General features: G+C 45.8%; 4 protein-coding genes across 4 annotated transcripts; 3 read left to right on the forward strand and 1 right to left on the reverse strand.

Annotated features, from left to right (window-relative positions):
• Positions 1 to 239: 239 nt before the first annotated feature.
• Positions 240 to 15,826, forward strand: PHALS_11324 (sporangia induced dynein heavy chain; the record flags this gene model as incomplete). Its single annotated transcript, XM_024726899.1, has 5 exons — positions 240 to 2,654; positions 2,719 to 2,915; positions 3,096 to 3,111; positions 3,182 to 8,198; positions 8,235 to 15,826. The coding sequence occupies 5 exons, from the start codon at positions 240 to 242 to the stop codon at positions 15,824 to 15,826; spliced, it is 15,237 nt and encodes a 5,078-aa protein (XP_024577530.1).
• Positions 15,827 to 15,951: 125 nt separating this feature from the next.
• PHALS_11325 (Predicted E3 ubiquitin ligase) lies at positions 15,952 to 16,784 on the reverse strand (the record flags this gene model as incomplete). Its single annotated transcript, XM_024726900.1, has 2 exons — positions 15,952 to 16,561; positions 16,618 to 16,784. 2 exons carry the CDS (start codon positions 16,782 to 16,784, stop codon positions 15,952 to 15,954), a joined length of 777 nt encoding a protein of 258 aa, XP_024577531.1.
• A 1-nt stretch (position 16,785) lies between these two features.
• Positions 16,786 to 17,593, forward strand: PHALS_15492 (uncharacterized protein). The gene has a single exon (XM_036407468.1). The coding sequence runs from the start codon at positions 17,129 to 17,131 to the stop codon at positions 17,324 to 17,326; it is 198 nt and encodes a 65-aa protein (XP_036263166.1). The 5' UTR covers positions 16,786 to 17,128; the 3' UTR covers positions 17,327 to 17,593.
• Positions 17,594 to 17,742: 149 nt separating this feature from the next.
• PHALS_11326 (cysteine protease) lies at positions 17,743 to 19,359 on the forward strand (the record flags this gene model as incomplete). Its single annotated transcript, XM_024726902.1, has 1 exon — positions 17,743 to 19,359. The coding sequence occupies one exon, from the start codon at positions 17,743 to 17,745 to the stop codon at positions 19,357 to 19,359; it is 1,617 nt and encodes a 538-aa protein (XP_024577533.1).
• Positions 19,360 to 19,902: the final 543 nt, after the last annotated feature.

A 19,902-nucleotide genomic window follows, 5' to 3' on the forward strand; every position in this document is an offset into this window, starting at 1 on the left:
CAAAAAAACTATCAGTGGGAGAGAAATGCGTTCATTGAATCGTTTTACTTTCGATCAGCAGCTTATTGAAAGTACTACACAACTTAGAATGTTACTTAAGTAAACTGAAACGCAGAATAATATTTTAAGTTCAAACTTTGTGTTTGATTGCTATTATTATTGCAATAAAAGTTAAATTATTTTATTCCAAATTTTTTTCATAAGATGTAGAAATGTAAAATTTCTGTATCGTTGAAAAGATGCTGGTAACGTTCGTGCTCGATACGAGTGCGTCTATGAATCAGAGCACGAGCTCTGGTATGACTTTGTTGGATTATGCCAAGTCGGCAGTAGAGCGCTTTGTGAAGCGTGTCCGCGACCCAAGCCGGCGCTATCAACACCATTTCATGCTGCTCTCATGTGGACACGACGGACGTCCCAATGGTGGAACTAAGAGTACGGAGTCAACGCCCTACAGCGGCCGCGTGCGCGTGGGATGGGATCAATCTACAAATAAGGAGGTTTTTTTATCTGAGCTTAAAAATTTGCGCGCTACGGATCTAAGCGACGTAGGCGCTGCGCTGAAACAAGCTTTTGAGCTCATGAATCAGATCCGTCTTCAATTTAATTGGGATAGCTATGGATTAGGTCGTGCACCTTGGAACACAAACGTATCTGTTTGTGTGCTACTTACAGACGCCACCAATCTTTCCAGTGCCGATGGCCTGATTCAAGACACTCTTACAATCACGCCGTCAAATGCTGTGGGGGCGGATTTGACACTTGAGCCTTATAGATGGGATCAGCGGCTTTTTACAATTGCTCTTAAGCTGTCAGCCACCATGACTGGTGTTAAAGCACAACCGAGCGTTCCTGCAGACTTAATGGCGCTCAGTGAAGCCACGGGTGGGATGCTTTACATGGCGACATCCAAGCCTGCAGTGGAACAGAGTATCGATCAGATCATTTCCAAGCTTAAAGCTGGAGCTGTGGTCAAGTTTAAATGTGACGTTCTGGAGGGAGAAGTAGAGACTCCGGTCACAAGAAACATTATCGCACCCATTCATAATGGGAAGGAATTTTGCTGGCCAGTAGCCGAAGCGTTTTGGCTCGATCGAAATACTGTCACACTACCAGCGCGAGAAGCTCATCCAACGTTAGTTTATACACGTACTGTGGAGAATGCAATCGAAGCGGCCACGAGTCATATGCTGCTCGATACGCTCAAGTTTCCAGCAGATAATTATGTGCTCGAGACGCCGATTATTCCTTCGCCGGGTCGTGGGCAACGCTGGTTGGTGTATGTGCAAGGCAGCAAAGGAGATGGACGTCTAGGAGATCCCATTGGGATGTTACGTGCGCCCAATTCTGGCCCTGGTTTACCCTCCTCGAACGCGGTACTTGTGCTATTACCATATAACTTTCCCAAGCTTTTCTCTTTGCTAGTGGAAGTTGCGCGAGTGTACCAGGCGAGTGGGCAAAATATCAACTCAGCGACAGGCACATGGATGTTTCAAGCCAAGGCTATGCCATCCTCGTGGAGAGAGTCATTTTCAGCGTATTTAAGTAGCTGTCCGCTATACTATCATGCTCCCTTGAAGAAGGCGCTACGTAAATACAATCTGCACGATATGGTATCAGAGGTTCAAGATTCAGGGCGAAGTTACCAGGTCTCTAGCTATTTGAATCGACTACGCGAGCAAGCTATTGCAGAGAGCGACAGCAACAACAAACTTTTCTCTCGAACCAGTCGAAACGATTCGTCGAGTGCCTTGCGAAACAGCAGTCTTCCCGAATCGTCTCCATCTGCGTCACCTAATGGAAATAAAGACGCAATTGGAGCAAATTCGACGGACGCGACGTTGGATGCTGTTGCCAATATGTCACTACAAGATCTGCGTGCTGCGCACCGAAAGAGCAAGGATTTGTTTTTTGGTAAAAGCTCGAAGCTTCAATTTCAGATAGCACTCCCTCGTGTGACGATATCAAAAGATGACTCCGTGCCTCTAAAGCTGACGCCAAGTTGGCGTGCTGTAGAGGAGGATGAAAAGCATTGTCAACCGATTGATATGATGAGTGACTATGAATCCCGACTTGTAAAAAAAGAAGCTCTTCGAAATCCCTTGACTGAAGCAGAGCCGGATGAAGACACTCCATCAGGACTGCGACGACGCCAATTGTGCTTTAATTTGGGAAATCCGTACAAAAAAAGCTCTTCGAAGGTCAGCAATGTGTATCAAGGCGAGGCCGCTGATGAAGCAGCGGCATTAGGAGGCCATTCACCCAAGCGCCAACGTACGCGAAAGCGATTATCCCAACTCAAGCGCGACAAAAAGCACTCGAAGCGCTCACTTCGAGTGCATGGCTCTCCGTCTTCTAAATCTTCACCTGGGTCGCCATCCCACTCATCTGCTTCTAGCACTTCTTCAACCGTGTCGTCGCCTGATCGAAGTGATGGTGGCGATTCCGGGCTGACGGACAGCTCGGTGGAATCGAATTATTCTGTAAAGGCAGAGGCTGCACAAATGCTGGGAATACCTCTCCACGATGGCGATTTTGTCGAGAACGATAAGAGCGTCAGCTTTGTTCAGCACGTTTACGGGATCTTAGCAGAGAATTGGGAATCATGGAGTACGATTATTCGCCTAATCAAAGCGCGCTCGATCACGCAGCAGGTAGGACGAGCAAATATTGTGTGCTATCTTGAAAGGTTATTCAAACTTTTTTATCTCTTCATAGGAAAAAGAATTTGTTCTAAGTGGCCTTCGATCGATGAAGGGTGGTCCGACAGCAGTGAAGACTTACATCAAGCAAGCAATATACTACTCTCAGCAATTTCGACAGAATGCTTTGGAGCTACAGCTGAGGCAATTACTGATAGCAACAAGCAAATCGGACGAGTTGTCGTCTGATACGTCTGAAATTAAAGCAGCAACGTAATTTATCGTCGCTGCCGCCTTCATCATTGTCCGTAAATTTGTAGTTGATTTCAATGTTGATGTAGTCAAAATCGTTGCTGATCATTAGTTGGCTCTAACTTCGCCTCGAATAGTCACGAAACGACACCAAAACAAAGCACGACAAAGGGACGCCCACGTGCTTTATATTATGAGCAGGCGCAAGTCAAATGAGGTAAGGATATGCTGAAAAATCGCTTGCTTATGTATCAGCGGGTGAAATCAAACTGTTGAATGCACCGTAGACTGCAAATGCGGCGTCTTTAAGCTTCATACTTCAGGCGCTAGACAAGTATGACCAACATGACACCAGCTCAACACAGTCAGCATTTGGATCGTTTCTCGAAACTAAAGAATTAAAATCTTCGACAGCAGTCTTGTCAACCCACACTCGGCCATCTAAACTCTCGACTCACAAAAGCCCCGCTGAACGTAGTCTGCGACCACACAGAGCTGCTAAACAAGCACATACTCCCTCATTAAGTGATCGAGTGAATAGGACGATACCTGGTACTTTGTCGGGAGCTGCTCTAGCGGATTGGTTGGAAATTAAATGTCCTCGTGATTGGCTTGGCCATTCAGGCATCACTTCTTCGATTTCGCATGCAACGAGGAATAATGATCCGTACACATGCATTACAGACTCATTTGTGCCATTGTGGTGCTATTTTGATATTGAGGAAGACACTTGCTTGTTTGGTAAGCATGCAGACCTGATCAATCATTTACCGATCAAAGCAGTTGGTCTCCCGCTGGATGACACTACTGGTATCGCAGGAGGTTGGTCTAGTTGCACGGTGACAGCCTTTGACGTGTCACTTGATCGCTTGATTGTCTCCTGGTCTGCTGGGAATCGCGTTGGATCGCCATTAATGCACCGAGGTCTCTTGTGCCTGGAGACGGATGACTGCAAGGCCTTCGTCCAGCGTATCATACGCGCCGTCCATCGTCGTGAGCAAGCTGAGGCGCTGTTGCGGCAATCGCTATACGTAAAATGCATGCCAATTAGTTCAGACACTCAGCTGGACTCACAGATCATCACTAACATATTTCATCTTACTTTCTCGTCGTCAGTTCTATCGTCGAATATTGGCTCATCGACATTGCTGGAAGAAGTAAATGCTGACTATGTATACACGATGAACAAACTCCTGTTTGAAACTAATGTGGAAGGCATTCAAACAGAGTTTATTGAGCTTAAACTGCCCAAGAAATCACTTACGCCACCTCCGCCCCCGTTCGGAGTCATCTCAGTACCACGCTACGATTTTAATCGCAAATTATTAGATATTGCAACAAATCAGTTTGTTAACATGTCATTTGCGGTGAATGCGTTGCTCGATGTCCGTCGTACCTGTGTTGACGTGGGCACGCAGAAGCTGCTAATGGAACAGCAGCCTACAGAGATCGGCTTTGGTGTTGGTGCTCGACCACGAGCTAAAAGTATCTCGCTGATTGAGTTTCATTCGTTGCATGCTCAAATGAGTCACATAGCTCTGCGTTTTATGCGGGATAATTGGACGCGGTTAGCAGCAAAGCGCATTCAGCAGCACTTAATAGAGGCAAAGAATCCGCTATTTAATTCAGCAGAGTCCAATCGACTAAAATACCTGGAAATGCCACTATGCCGCTTTCTGCAACGCGTTAATTATATGGTGGATGATACCCTTCAGCTGCTCATCCGGCAGAACTTTAAAAGCTACTTACAATTTGTAGAGGACATGGCGGGATACGATGTCTTGATACGGGGACCATGTGATACTTGCGAATTTCTGTTAACCCCGGAGCATACAAAAGGACAAGAGGTCGAGTGGATTCATCACTCCGCACTAACACATCAACCTTTCTTTCGAGTTGATTTGATTATTTCCTCAGAGAAATATATTTTAAACCAGGATGAAGTAGATAAGCGAGCTGCAGAGATTCAAGAATGGGTTTTAGTCAATAGTCAGGATCGATCAGCGCAGTGTCCGATAATGCCTGTACCTCTCCAAGAAGGGTGCAGGTTTGAATATGCAACGAAACCAGAGGAATTCTTGAATGCAGTTGTCGGTCAACTTGATGTTTTTCTTGATCGTCTTAAAGCGCTTGAGGTGGTGGAAAGACTTGTAATGGATCGAATTTTTTGGCCCGACCAAGAGAGTTTTGCATGTATACAACATTCTGCACAATCAGTAGTTAGTTACAAAGAACGTGTGGAAGTCATTGTTAAGCGAGCTATTCAGCCGCTGTTGGAGTACTATCGACAGTTTGACCAGTACGTTACCTTGCTTAATCTTGACGTCGATACTTATCTGAAGACGATCATATCTGCACAACCTGAAGATATACTTGAGGACAGAGACGATAAATCTGCTGCGATTCATCCTCCCATGGAATTGAACGAACTTCGGCGATTACTAACTTATCACCGTGTGGAAGAAGAGAAGATATTGAATACTATTCCATCTCGTGCAGTTAATCTTGGATTATTTCAAGTTGAGCTGACCAATATTCGCTTTTTGCTGGCGAAAAAACACCGGGACTGCTTTGCCGGGTTACTTGACGCCCACGTAACATACTGTTTCCAGCTAGCGACACGGATCTCGAGCAAATTTGACGCAATTAATCAAGATTTGTCGTCGACACCAAAGGATATCGAGAGCTTATCAGCTTTGCAAGAATATATCACTGGCCTTCCTGCACTTCTAGCCCCATTGCAAGATGAAATCGATCAAATGATGCGTGACAATGCTCTCATCGATGAATTTCATCGTTATTTAAGCGACGAGCACTTGCGTCTTATGTGGAAAGTGCATGGCGCACCCTCCAATATTCTAGCTCAAAGTGCGCGCTTTCAACAAGCACTAGAAGAGCGCAAGAACAAGTTTGCGAAACAGATGGAGTCCGAACAAGAACGATTTGAAAAGACCTTAGCAGGGTTGCAAGACGAAATTCAGACATTTTCTCGCTACGACAATTTGGCCTTTATAGAAGACGTGGCACATCATGCTTTGGCTATCGAGCGGAAGCTAGAGCAAGCTCAACAAGATTCTATGCTATTCAATACCCGGGAAGCACTTTTTGGACTCGAAGTGACTTCGTATGATGCATTAGCAAATGCAAAGAAGACATTTGAGCCTTATTTTCTGCTCTGGTCCACGTCGTCTAATTGGATTCAGAGTCGAAAATTGTGGACTGAAGGAAGTTTTGGCAACATTGATGCCGAACAAGTCGAAAAGCTTGTGGATGGATACAGTAGTGGAATCCAGAAGGCATATAAATTCTTTAGCAATAACAATAATGAAGCATGTGCAACCATCGCAGCGACCGTAAAAGAGCAAATCTCCATCTTTAAGCCATACGTACCGCTTCTTGTTGCTCTGCGAAACCCTGGTATGCGCCAGCGTCATTGGGAAGACTTGAGCAAAACTCTCGGCTTTGCACTAGAAATCGACGAAAATTTCACGCTAACTAATGTATTTCAGCTCAACTTACTGGATCGTATCGATGACATTGTGTCTATCGCCGAGGGTGCTGGGAAGGAATTTCAGATTGAGCAAGCGTTACGAACGATGAAAGGAGCCTGGGAAGCTGTTGACCTGCATATCGCAGCTTACCGTGAGACAGGAACTTACGTGATCAAAGGCGTGGATGAAATTCAAGCGATTTTAGATGAGCATATTACAATGACTCAAGCCATAATGTCTTCGACATTCAAACGAACGTTTGAGGAAGAAATTGCCGAATGGAATGTAACTCTTCAGCTCATATCAGAGGTGTTAGAAGAGTGGATTGCAGTACAGCAGAAGTGGCTGTATCTGCAGCCCATTTTCGAATCGCCCGACATTAATAAACAGCTTCCTGCTGAGGGAAAACGCTTTAGCTCAGTGGATAAATACTGGCGCCAAACTTTAGCCTCTGCAAAGGCTAAGCCAAAGTGTGTTGAGTTCTGTTCTAGCCAAAAGCTCTTGGAGAGACTTCGCGAGTCGAACCAATTGTTAGAGCTGGTACAAAAAGGGTTGAGCGACTATCTTGAGGTCAAACGGTCGGCATTTGCGCGATTCTACTTTCTTTCAAACGACGAGTTACTGTCCATCTTATCGGAGTCTAAGGATGTTAAACTCGTGCAGCCTCACCTAAAAAAATGCTTTGAAGGTATCGTCCAAGTCACATTTGAAGATGATCTAAAAATTAGTGCCATCATATCAGCTGAAGGGGAAAAAGTTCCCCTTACGAGTGTAGTAGATCCGAAGGGCAAGGATGTGGAACAGTGGATGATGGAAGTGGAAAACATGATGAAGACGTCGATACGTGATATCATGGAGCGCGCTATTGCAAACTACACAGAAATAGATCGCGTGCTTTGGATTCAAAAGTGGCCTGGAATGTGCGTTCTTAATGGTAGCCAAATGCATTGGACGCGCGAGATGGAGGAAGCCATGGATGCAGACGGACGTGAAGGTGTGCGAAAGATGATGACTCGACAGCTGGGCCAGCTCGCTGATATGGTTACTCTGGTGCGTGGGAATCTGGACAATATGGCTCGCATCACTTGTGGAGCGCTGACGGTGATTGATGTGCACGCTCGAGATGTGACTCACAAACTGGTTACACAAAACGTGGAATCAAAGGGAGATTTTCTATGGAGCTCCCAGCTAAAGTATTACTGGACGAACAGGAATTTGTGGGTTCAGGCTGTGACGTCACGTCGACCGTATGGGTACGAGTACCTTGGCAATTCGTTCCGTTTGGTAATCACGCCACTAACGGATAAATGTTATCTGACTCTAATGGGAGCTCTACAAATGATCCTCGGTGGGGCTCCTGCTGGACCTGCTGGAACTGGAAAGACTGAAACGACAAAAGATCTAGCAAAAGCGCTGGCAAAGCAGTGTGTTGTCTTCAATTGCTCTGATGGTCTGGACTACATTGCCATGGGAAAATTTTTCAAGGGATTGGCATCATGTGGAGCTTGGGCTTGCTTTGATGAATTTAATCGGATAGACATAGAAGTGTTGTCTGTTGTTGGCCAACAAGTGGTGACTTTGCAGCTAGGCATTCGTCGCGGCGATACGCGCATCATCTTTGAAGGTTCTGACATCATACTTAATGATCAATTTGGCGTCTTTATCACGATGAATCCTGGATATGCTGGACGGAGTGAATTGCCCGACTCGCTTGCAGCTCTGTTTCGTCCTGTCGCAATGATGGTACCCGATTATGCGCTTATTGGCGAAATTATGTTTTTCGCCTATGGTTTCTCTGACGCACGTGCACTTGGTGCGAAAATGGTGACAACCTTCAAATTATGCTCAGAGCAACTATCATCTCAGTTTCACTATGATTACGGTATGCGTGCTGTCAAAACAGTAATTACGGCTGCTGGGAACCTCAAACGCGATGACCCCGATATGGATGAGGAGGTATTACTCTTACGTGCACTACAAGATGTTAATCTTCCAAAATTTCTGGCACACGATATACCATTGTTCAATGGTATTATCAGCGATCTCTTTCCGGGAAAATGCCGCCCAACTTTAGACCTCGGAGCCCTTATTAGCGCGATAAAACTACAGACCTGTCGTTTAAATTTGCAGCCCGTGCCGTACTTTTTAACAAAGTGCATTCAACTGTACGAGACGATTGTCGTGCGACATGGTTTGATGGTTGTTGGCGCTACAGGAGGAGGAAAGTCTTGCAACATCGCAGTACTCGCCGACGCCCTTACAGAACTCAAGCGACGGGGTGAATGTGGTTTTGCGTTCGAGAAAGTGATCAAATACCAGCTTAATCCGAAGTCAATTACAATGGGACAGCTGTATGGTGAGTTCGATACAAGTACGCATGAGTGGCAGGATGGCATCTTGTCAACACTTTATCGGACAGCTGCCAGTGATACCAAGCCCGATCGCAAATGGGTGATTTTTGACGGACCAGTTGATGCCATCTGGATCGAAAATATGAACACAGTCCTTGATGACAATAAGAAGCTGTGTCTGAATAGTGGTGAAATGCTGCTGATGTCTCAGCAGATGACAATGATGTTTGAGGTTGAAGATCTTTTAGTAGCGTCGCCGGCCACTGTGAGTCGGACGGGGATGGTTTACATGGAGCCTTGCACCTTGGGTCTTAGCCCTTTAGTTGATTCATGGGTAGAAAATTTGCCAAGGTCTGTGACACCATTCGCACACATTTTCATGCGCCTCTTTGACGTGTATCTGTACTCAGCTGTAACATTCGTTCGCTCTTTTCTGGGTGAGCTAGTTCCTACAACAGATAATAATCTTGCGCGAAGTCTTATGAACATTCTAGACTGTACGCTGGACCCGTTCCGTGAAATAGTTGTTGATGGTACTGGTGAGCCTCTTCCAGCGTCAGTAACACCCGATGCTCAATTTCAAGACGATATTGAGCCTCTGTTTATCTTTGCATTAATTTGGTCAGTTGGGGCTTCAACAAATGACGCTGGTCGGATTCGGTTCGACAATTTTCTGAGGAGTGACTTGATGGCAAACAATTGCCGACCCGCAATTCCTTCTTCTGGACTTGTTTACGACTACTGCTACCAGCTTTCCAGTCACAACTGGGTACTCTGGATGAGCACTGTCACTCCATACAAGATTCCTCCCAATTCGTCTTTTGCTGATATCGTCGTGCCTACTGCGGATTCTGTACGTAACAGCTATCTCCTTGAACGGTTAATAGGTGCTGGGAAGCATGTCTGCATGGTCGGAGGAACTGGAACGGGCAAGACAGTAAATATTATGCGATATCTTCAGGCTTTACCCGCTGAAGCTTATATCCCCATTCCAATCACTTTCTCCGCGCAAACATCAGCAAACCAGACTCAAGACATGCTAGATTCTAAGATGGAAAAGCGTCGTAAGGGTGTGTATGGACCGCCAGCAGGAAAAAAGCACATCGTTTATGTGGATGATCTGAACATGCCTAAGCGTGAAAAGTACTTTGCACAACCTCCACTGGAATTATTACGCCAGTGGTTTGACCAAGGTGGCTGGTACGACCGTAAATTACTTGTCTTTCGTAGCATCATTGACATTCTATTCGTTGCTTCTATGGGTCCTCCTGGAGGTGGACGGAACCCAATCACGTCACGCTTGGTACGCCATTTCAATGTGGTCGGTTACGCTGAATTGGGTGATGATAGCAAAATGATCATCTTTAGTACAATCCTTGGCAATTTTTTGGGATCTGGATTTCCAACTGAAGTCGCTCGACTTTCGGAAAATGTCGTTAAGGCTTCTATAAGCGTCTACAATACGATTTGCCAAGAACTTCTTCCGACGCCAGCCAAATCACACTATACCTTCAACTTACGTGATCTTGCAAAGGTTTTCCAAGGTGTCCTGACGGGCGATAATCGGCGCATCCTGAACGCAGACTCACTTATACGTTTGTGGGTGCATGAGTGCAAACGAGTATACGAAGATCGGATGGTGTCCTCGCAAGATCACGACTGGTTTCGCAACCTTATGGGCTCAACCGTTAAAGTATATTTTGAGCGTGAAGTCAGTCAAGTTGTGACTCGTGAACACCTTATATACGGTGATTACCTGGTTCCAGGGGCTGATCCAAAGATCTATGAAGAAGTTGTCGATGTGGACAAATTGTTGAACATTATGGACGGATATCTGCTCGATTACAATGCTGAGAGCAAGTCTCCTATGTCGCTTGTTTTGTTTATGGATGCTGTGGAGCATGTCTCTCGAATTTCCCGCATCATTCGACAGCCAATGGGCAATGCTTTGTTGCTCGGTGTGGGTGGGAGTGGCCGTCAAAGTCTTACGAAACTAGCTACATTTATGGCTGGGTACAAGTGTTTTCAAGTAGAAATTGTCAAGGGATATGGTATTGTGGAATGGCGAGACGATGTCAAAAAGTGTTTGCTGCTTGCAGGTCTCCGAAATATGCCGGTTGTTTTCCTCTTCTCGGATGTGCAAGTAGTAAATGAGACAATGCTCGAAGATCTTAATGGGATACTTAATGCTGGTAACGTGCCAAATCTCTATGGACCTGAAGATCTAGATCAAATTGTCACGGCATGCCAAGTGGACTGTCAGAAACAACAACTTTCTCTGACAAAATCAAATATTTTCCAGCAATATGTCAACCGTGTGCGGCGAAATATTCACCTGGTCATCTGCATGAGCCCGTTAGGTGGCCGTTTCCGTGATCGTTTGCGAATGTTCCCTTCGCTAGTCAACTGCTCAACTATTGACTGGTTCAGTGAATGGCCTGCAGAGGCTCTCAATTCTGTAGCCTCTGCTTTTCTAGGCGATAGCAATTTAGGCCTTGGTGAAAAGCTTCCTGCACTTGTCGAATCTTTTAAGAATGTACACCAAAGCGTTGAGTTAGCCTCAAAACAGTTTTATCACCGGTTGCGACGATACTTTTACGTCACCCCGACCAGTTACCTGGAATTACTGTCGGCTTTCAAGTCCGTTCTTGTATCAAAACGGGACGAGCTCAATATGATGCGCAGTCGCTTGCAAAATGGCATGAACATTTTGTCTGAAACCAAGGCGATTGTAGCCATCATGCAAGCTGAGCTCGTGGAGCTTCAGCCTGTTCTGGCTGCAACTCAAGCGGAGGTAGAAGAGATGATGTTGCAGATTGCCAGCGATAGCGCTGAAGCAGATGTGACGAAGTCCACAGTTGAAAAGGAAGAAGCAGTGGCTAGTTCTAAAGCGAATGCGACGAAAGAAATAGCAGACTCGGCACAGCGTGACCTCGATGCTGCTCTTCCCGCGCTGGAGTCAGCCTTGGAGTGTTTAAATCGGCTTAAAAAGTCAGATATTGACGAAGTTAAAGCATTGAAAACACCACCCGCTGGTGTGAAACTGACGATGGAAGTGGTGTGTGTTCTCTTAGGTCACAAACCTGCAAATAGGCCAGATCCAGATCGACCTGGAAAGAAAATCAGTGATTACTGGGAAGTAGTTCAGAAAGTGGTGCTTTCAAATGCTAATAAGTTCTTGGAGAACCTTTTAGGCTTTGAAAAAGATAATATTCCCGAGGCCATCATAACTAAGGTTGCTCCAAGTATGAATGATCCAAACTTTACACCAGAAGCTATTGAGAAGTCATCAAAAGCTTGTACAGCTATTTGTATGTGGGCGCGTGCCATGTATACGTATCATTTTGTGGCAAAAGCCGTCGAGCCAAAGAAACAAGCGCTTGCACAAGCCCAAAACGAACTTGACGAGACGCTAGCAATTTTAAAAAGTGCGCAGTCAAATTTGCAGCAAGTTACCAACCGACTTGCTGACTTAGAACAATCGTATAAAAGCGCTGTTGCAAAGAAAGAAGAGCTTGGACAGAAAGTTGTGCAGTGTCAAGTTCAGCTTCAGAATGCAGAACGGCTTATTGGCGGACTAGCTGGCGAAGAAGCACGTTGGAAAGAGACCATTGCTCAGCTTACGCTTGACGGGCTAAATCTCACTGGAGATGTGCTAGTGTCCGCTGGTACGATTAGCTATCTTGGTGCCTTCACGGCTGAGTTTCGTGAGCAACTCGTGGCATCGTGGCACAATGCTCTCGTGAAACATCACGTGCCGCACTCTCCAGGATGCGATTTAATCCGCACGTTGCAGGATCCCGTCAAACTACGCGCCTGGCAGATTGCTGGACTGCCTACTGATACTGTGTCAACTCAGAATGGTATTATCATGGGGCGTGCGCGACGGTGGCCTTTATTGATCGATCCACAAGGTCAAGCGAATCGGTTTATAAAGAATTTAGGGAAAGACAAAATACTATGCGAAAATGGAATGGACGTTGTCAAACAATCGGATCGCGGATTCCTTCGCATCCTAGAGAATGGCCTTCGATTTGGCAAGTGGGTGTTGCTGGAAAATGTCGGCGAAGAGCTGGATGCTGCACTAGAGCCGATTTTGCTACAACAAAAGTTCAAACAGGGAGGCCAGGACATGATTCGACTGGGAGAGAATGTCATTCCATTTAACGACAGCTTTCGGTTTTTTGTCACTACCAAACTGTCCAATCCGCACTATGCTCCTGAAGTTTGCGTCAAGGTTAGTTTGCTCAACTTCACAATTACTATGAAAGGCCTCGAGGAGCAGCTCTTAGGTGTCGTTGTGCTTAAAGAGCTCCCTGAACTTGCAGCCAAGAAGAATGCATTAGTGGTATCAAATGCAGAAGGACAGCGACAGCTTTACGAGATTGAAAACCAGATTTTATTCCTCCTGTCTCACTCAGAAGGTAATATTCTGGACGATACAAATCTAATGGATACTCTGGCTTCTGCAAAAGAGACATCAACCGTCGTGATGGCAAAGATTCGTGAAGCAGAAGAAACGGAACGCGAGATTGACGCCCGTAGTGAGGGATACCGTCCTGTGGCTTTCCGTGCAGCATTACTGTTCTTTTGTATCGCCGATCTCGCTCTTGTTGACCCAATGTATCAGTACTCGCTAACGTGGTTTACCGGCCTGTTTGTGCGTAGTATTCAGGCAGCAAAGCCTTCAACTCATTTAGAGACTCGAGTCACTGAGCTGAACGACTTTTTCACCCTGTCAGTTTACAAGAATGTCAGCCGTTCTCTTTTTGGAAAGCACAAGCTGCTTTTTTCTTTCTTGCTGACGATCAAGATTATGCAAGGCTACAATGACGTGGATATGGGCGAGTGGCGCTTCTTACTCTCTGGAATGAGCACGAGCACACGCTCCCCCATCGAAGCGGAAAATCCGGCAGCGCGATGGCTCGAAGCGCATGCATGGCAACAGATTTGTGCACTTGCGACTTTTCCTGCGTTTAATGGTCTCGAGACTGAATTTTCGAGATATGTAGCTGTTTTCCGTGCAATCTTTGATTCAGCAGACCCGGAAAATCAGGCTTTGCCTGGTGCAGTTTTGTCGAAATTAGATGATTTTCAAAGACTTTGTTTATTACGCGTCTTGCGTCCTGATAAGATAATGGCTGGCATTCAAAATTTGGTGTGTGTAAAGTTAGGCAAGAAGTTTATTGAACCACCGCTTTTTGACCTCGCAAGTACGTTTGAAGATTCAAGTCACACAACACCTATTATATTTGTATTATCCCAAGGATCCGATCCAGCAAAGGATCTGCACGGCTTTGCCATAAGTATGAGCATGGAGAGTAAAGTGAAGTCGATTGCATTGGGCCAAGGTCAAGGCAACTTGGCTGCACGTCTTATTGAGAGTGCGACGATTAAAGGAGAGTGGGTACTTCTCCAGAATTGCCACTTGGCTCTTAGCTGGATGCCTGATCTCGAACGAATTTGCGAGGAGCTTGATCCAGCAAAGGTACACGAGAGTTTTCGATTGTGGCTCACGAGTATGCCAACACCTGTATTCCCTCCGTCGGTGCTTCAAAATGGTGTCAAGATGACAAAAGAGGCGCCTAAAGGTCTGCGTGCGAATCTCAAAAACACGTATTACAAACTGGATCCGTCGCGACTTGAAGCAACACATAAACCTGACGTTTTCCGAAAGCTGCTGTTTGGATTGTGTTTCTATCACGCCATTGTGTGTGAGCGGAAGCGCTTTGGCGCTCTCGGATGGAATATTCCGTATCAATTTAACGAGACAGACTTAGACATAAGCGTAGCTCAGCTTGAAATGTTCCTGGACACTTATGATTATGTGCCATTTGATGTGCTACAAGTGATGACATCTACCATTAATTATGGAGGACGGATCACAGACGATAAGGATATGCGAACCTCAGATGTCATTCTAATGACATTTTTCAAAGAAGACATTCTTCACAAAGGATACGCATTTTCAAAAAGTGGTCTCTACCACTCACTAGATTGTGACCCACGAAATGCCTATGAGGACTATATGAATTATATCGACTCGCTGCCAATGAATCTTGAACCCGAAGTCTTCGGCATGCATGAGAATGCCAACATCACCTGTGCTCAATCGGAGGCGTACGAGGCGTTCGATTTGTTGCTGTCATTGCAGCCACGAGTTATTTCTGGTGGAGGTAAACAACAAGAAGAAATTATTGCTGAAGCAGCGCAAGCAATCGCATCACAGCTCCCGCCTCAATTCGATCTAGAGCAAGTACAGGCGGTCTATCCCGTGTGTTATGACGAGTCCATGAATACTGTGTTGGCTCAAGAGGTAGAACGTTTCAATAAATTGCTGGATGTGATGAGAAGTACGTTGCACCTTGTACAGCAAGGACTTAAGGGCCTTGTGGTCATGTCTGTCGAACTCGAAGCCATGGGGGCATCACTTTATGACCAGAAGGTTCCTGCTGTCTGGGAAGCAAAAGCGTACCCGTCACTTAAACCACTTGGTGCCTGGGTGACGGATCTCTTGGAGCGCTTAACATTTATCTCGAATTGGATCTCACACGGCATTCCAGCCGTCTTTTGGATCTCAGGCTTCTTTTTCCCGCAAGGTTTTATGACAGGCACGATTCAAAACCATGCCCGACGGTACAAAATGCCGATTGACTCGCTCTCGTTTGAATTCATTATGATGTCTGCGAGTGTTGAACAGCTTCAAACACCACCGGATAATGGGTATTACACATACGGATTGTTTTTGGAAGGTGCTCGTTGGAATTCAGAGACGAAAGCCTTGGACGATCCGTTACCACGTGAATTATTTGCAAAAATGCCTGTCATTCATTTGCTCCCGCAAATGAACCGTGATCCACCGCAGAAGGGCATCTATCGATGCCCTGTGTACAAAATTTTAACTCGAACCGGAACTTTATCGACCACGGGCCATTCCACTAACTTCATCATGTGGCTTGAAATTCCGTCTAACAAACCCACCATCTTTCGCAATTCGCTCGTGTCTGAAACTAATGCCCAAGTGCTTTTTGCCGACCAAGAATACTGGATCAAAGCAGGGGTAGCGTGCTTCTGCAGTTTGCGCTACTAAACTTAACTTTTCGTAGAAGTTTTTATTGTCGAAGTGAGTTAGCTTACATAAATACACCTTATTCTCTTGCTTCGTTCTTGGGTATGGTGATATAAATATATGCATGCCGGCTCGTTCTCGTAGCATTAAAGCATGAACGAAACCAGGCGAATCCATGGTGACACTTGGTCCAATTGATCCATCTGCATCGAAATCCGTTGAATTATGAGCGACAGCCCGTTACACACACGGTCCATCGTGTCGAACATTATCATCGCTGACGCTGCAGGAGGCGCCGTAGCCGGCTGCGGATTACACGCAGTAGCTAACAAAATGAGCAACAGGAGGACAGCTAGCACGAATCCTGGCGGGTCCGTGACCGAGGCCGCGCAAACATAGAGGAAAGAGAAAAAATTGCGTAGATTCGGTCGGCGTCGAAAAGCTAAAGCGGCTGTGTTAGTGGTAAGTGCTGCACTGGGCGATGGTGGCAACGTCAAGTGAGAACACTGCTGCTTGGATATTGTCGCAGCACCTCTTGTCTCTGAGGGATATAGCAATACGATGAGATCTTTTAGTAGCAGATTGACCTGAAGCTCCTCATTCTCAGTATGTTGTCGACACAAGGGACACAAATGACTTTGCACTCGTTGTCGAGAGCTTTCAATCTCATCCTCCAATCGACTGGCAGCTATAGGGGGAGTAGCTAACGTTTCGTGCGCCCAAGCGGTCAAAATGCAGCCTCGGTCAAAATTGTGCCTATAACCACATTATTGTGAGTCTACTGCATCAATTAGACACATTTGCTCACATACCCACAGGGCAAAGTGACGGGAAAACTCAATATGTCAAAGCAGATAGAGCAGAGAAGATGTTCGTGTGCGATACGAGGACAGAGAGATGATAGTGGGGGATCACGACGGTGTGCAGCGTCAACGATTGCGAGTTGTAGAGATTGAGGCAAGCGCTTGAATGCGGGCATAATAATTTACTTGAGGGAAGGCCTGATAATGCGGAACTGGAATGTTTGTTCGACCGACGACCGTTTCAGATGATAGAAGTTTCACCCAATCGCTATGCGCAAGGTCGGATGACGGTTTCACAATTGAGAGTAAACGTCTGTTTATGTGCAAAACGATCGCTTATGCGAAAAAACAGAGTTTTCACATTCATAGGTCTTCGACAATAGAATTCAGCAAATAATACTAATTATGCACTCACCCATGATTAGTTTTTCTAAAATATACCAGCTCTGAGCCATAACTGGATGAATCCTATCAGTAGTTTTGATTATATTGTCTTGCGCTCAAGAAATTTTACCCTGGAATGGAAGTATACATTGAGACAAATATTCTTTACTTATTATCTATTCGCTCGTTTGTCAAGAAGTATGACAAGCGTAGTGCGATATGGAAAAGTCAGCGACCGAATAGTAAGACGCGTGCAGATCAGCAAGAAAATGACATGTCAATGCCTGATCAATTACGGCAAGACCGTGCTGAGAATCACTTTTTGCCTCCGTGAGAATCGTAACCAACATTGCGTATGATACGGTGACGAGTCAGAGCTTTGTAGTAGTTAGTACTGCGCGCGACATGTGCGCGATATCATTGATTGTCACACAAAGCAAGCAGGATGGAGTTGCTTGCTCGAACTTTCAATCGGAACCCAAGTGCCGTCAACGTAAGTGGAATCACTGACACTCGATTCTCATAATTTGAGGCTGGACTTTTAGTAAAAATATATACGATTGGCTTAAAATAACTTTTTTTCTGCGTAATCTAATTGGCTACTGAAAACAGCCAAGGCTGATTCTACTGCGCTTTAACTACCATACAAAGATCAAGGTAAAAACTACTTCAACGGCCGCATCTGCTCTCATCACAAGTCTTTCCGCCACGAAGAAGATCTGACCATCATTCTTCCTCGCTGAAAGAAGTATGCGCGCTGCCTCTATTTCCTTTTTACTCTCTACTAGTCTCGCACTTACGGATGCGCTGAAGACACCCCTTGAATATGAGCGGGAGTTCTCAGAGTGGATGAAAACTTACGGCATCTCATTCTCTAATGCGCTTGAGTTCGCAAAGCGTTTGGAAAATTACGTCGCTAACGACATTTACATACTTGAGCACAATATTGAGAATGCTTGGACTGGCGTGAGACTAGGACACAACGAGTATTCTCACATGTTGTTTGACGAATTCCACTCTAGAATGACAGGCTTTGTCATGCCTGAAGGCTACTTGGAGCAGCGTCTGGCTTCGCGTGTCGATAATTTGTGGAGCGATTTTGTAGTGGCTGAAGCTGTGGATTGGCAAGAGAAAGGAGGTGTTACGCCCGTTAAGAACCAGGGAATGTGTGGATCGTGTTGGGCTTTTTCCACCACGGGCGCTGTGGAGGGTGCCGTATTTGTTTCAAGCGGGAAGCTGCCCAGCCTTTCAGAGCAAGAACTTGTGGATTGCGATCACAATGGTGACATGGGCTGTAACGGAGGGCTTATGGACCACGCCTTTACATGGATCGAAGACAACGGAGGCATCTGCACCGAGGATGATTACGAATACAAGGCGAAAGCTCAGGTATGCCGCAACTGCGAAAGCATTGTAAAGGTTACTGGATTTCAGGATGTCAACGCACAAGACGAGCACGCTTTGAAAGTGGCGGTGTCGCAGCAACCAGTGTCGGTAGCTATTGAGGCTGACCAGAAAGCGTTTCAATTTTACAAGTCTGGAGTATTCAATCTCACTTGTGGCACGAGACTGGACCACGGCGTCCTTGTTGTGGGATACGGATCCGACGACGGACAAAAGTTTTGGAAGGTGAAGAACTCTTGGGGGCCTTCGTGGGGAGAGGATGGATACATTCGTCTTGCTCGTGAAGAGAATGGGCCTGCTGGGCAGTGCGGTATCGCCTCTGTGCCTAGCTACCCGTTTGCGACAATGGCCTCAAAGATTGAGCCAACGAATAAAACTGAGACGACTTCTAAAGAGCCGCAATTGGAGTATGTCGATGATTTTATGGAGTTGGTCCTCGGCAACGAAGCACGCGATGTCCGTCCGAAGAATCTGGCTGACCTTTTTTCTTCGGCGAAGATTACACAGTGCGGCGACGTCAGCAGTGCAATATTTGACTTTTCGCATCTCGAGGTGACGCCGACATCTCCTCAGCGCGGCCAACCGATTGCATTCTTTGGGAACGGTAATTCGAAGCGTGACTTTGAGTCGGCGAACTTTCAACTGCAAGTGAAGCTCGCTGACATGCAGGTGTTTGGACATTCGGGCAAGCTTTGCGGCGATAGTCATATTCCTCTTCCGCTTGGCCTGGGCCACATCGATGTGCACGGCTTTGCCTGTCCCGTGAACAAGGGAAAGAGCTCGGACATGAAGGTTGACGTGAATCTGCCCGTAATTGCTCCCGCAGGCAACTACGAGATCGTACTGAAGAGCGACGACGACAGCAACAATTCCCTTTTCTGCGTGAATGTCGAGCTTGACTTGACGGGTGATGATCGTTCCGCGACGAAGGCCCACGTGTATGAGCCGATTGAATTCATGTAAACTGCTTTAGCATTCGCCCGAAATGTATTTTTCCTTAAAAATTTCTCATAGCAATTGCCACGAAGTATCGTGCATAACCGAATTTGCAATATATGGTTTGTCGGTGATGACCTGGCAATTTGTCGTATCATTAATCTAGCTATATTTTTAACAAATGATTGCAATCAATTATTTATACGTCGTGCGAGAATTTATAACCTTCATATAAAAGTGCTGTTCAGTCAAGCTTGGATCTGACCTACCGGCTGAAACAACAAGAACATATTTTGATCTTGCCTGCGAATGAAGCCTCTGTTCGTGCTGCGGTCGTCGAAAAAACATAACCTTTGAACTGATTTTTTGGCCACGTTGTACAGTGCTGGCCAAGAATATGTAGCCATGACTATTTCTCTCATTTTTACGTCAATTTTAGCAAAATACCCTAAAACCGTGTAGAAACGCTATTGAGACAAAGCACTTTAGGAGCATATCATTTTTTTTCACAAACAATTTTTCGTTGCGGAGATCAAGAAGCGACCATCACTCTGACCCTGGACAAAAGTA

Source organism: Plasmopara halstedii (assembly GCF_900000015.1).
Source record: "Plasmopara halstedii genome assembly, contig: Scaffold_526, whole genome shotgun sequence".
NCBI classification, from domain to species: domain Eukaryota; phylum Oomycota; class Peronosporomycetes; order Peronosporales; family Peronosporaceae; genus Plasmopara; species Plasmopara halstedii.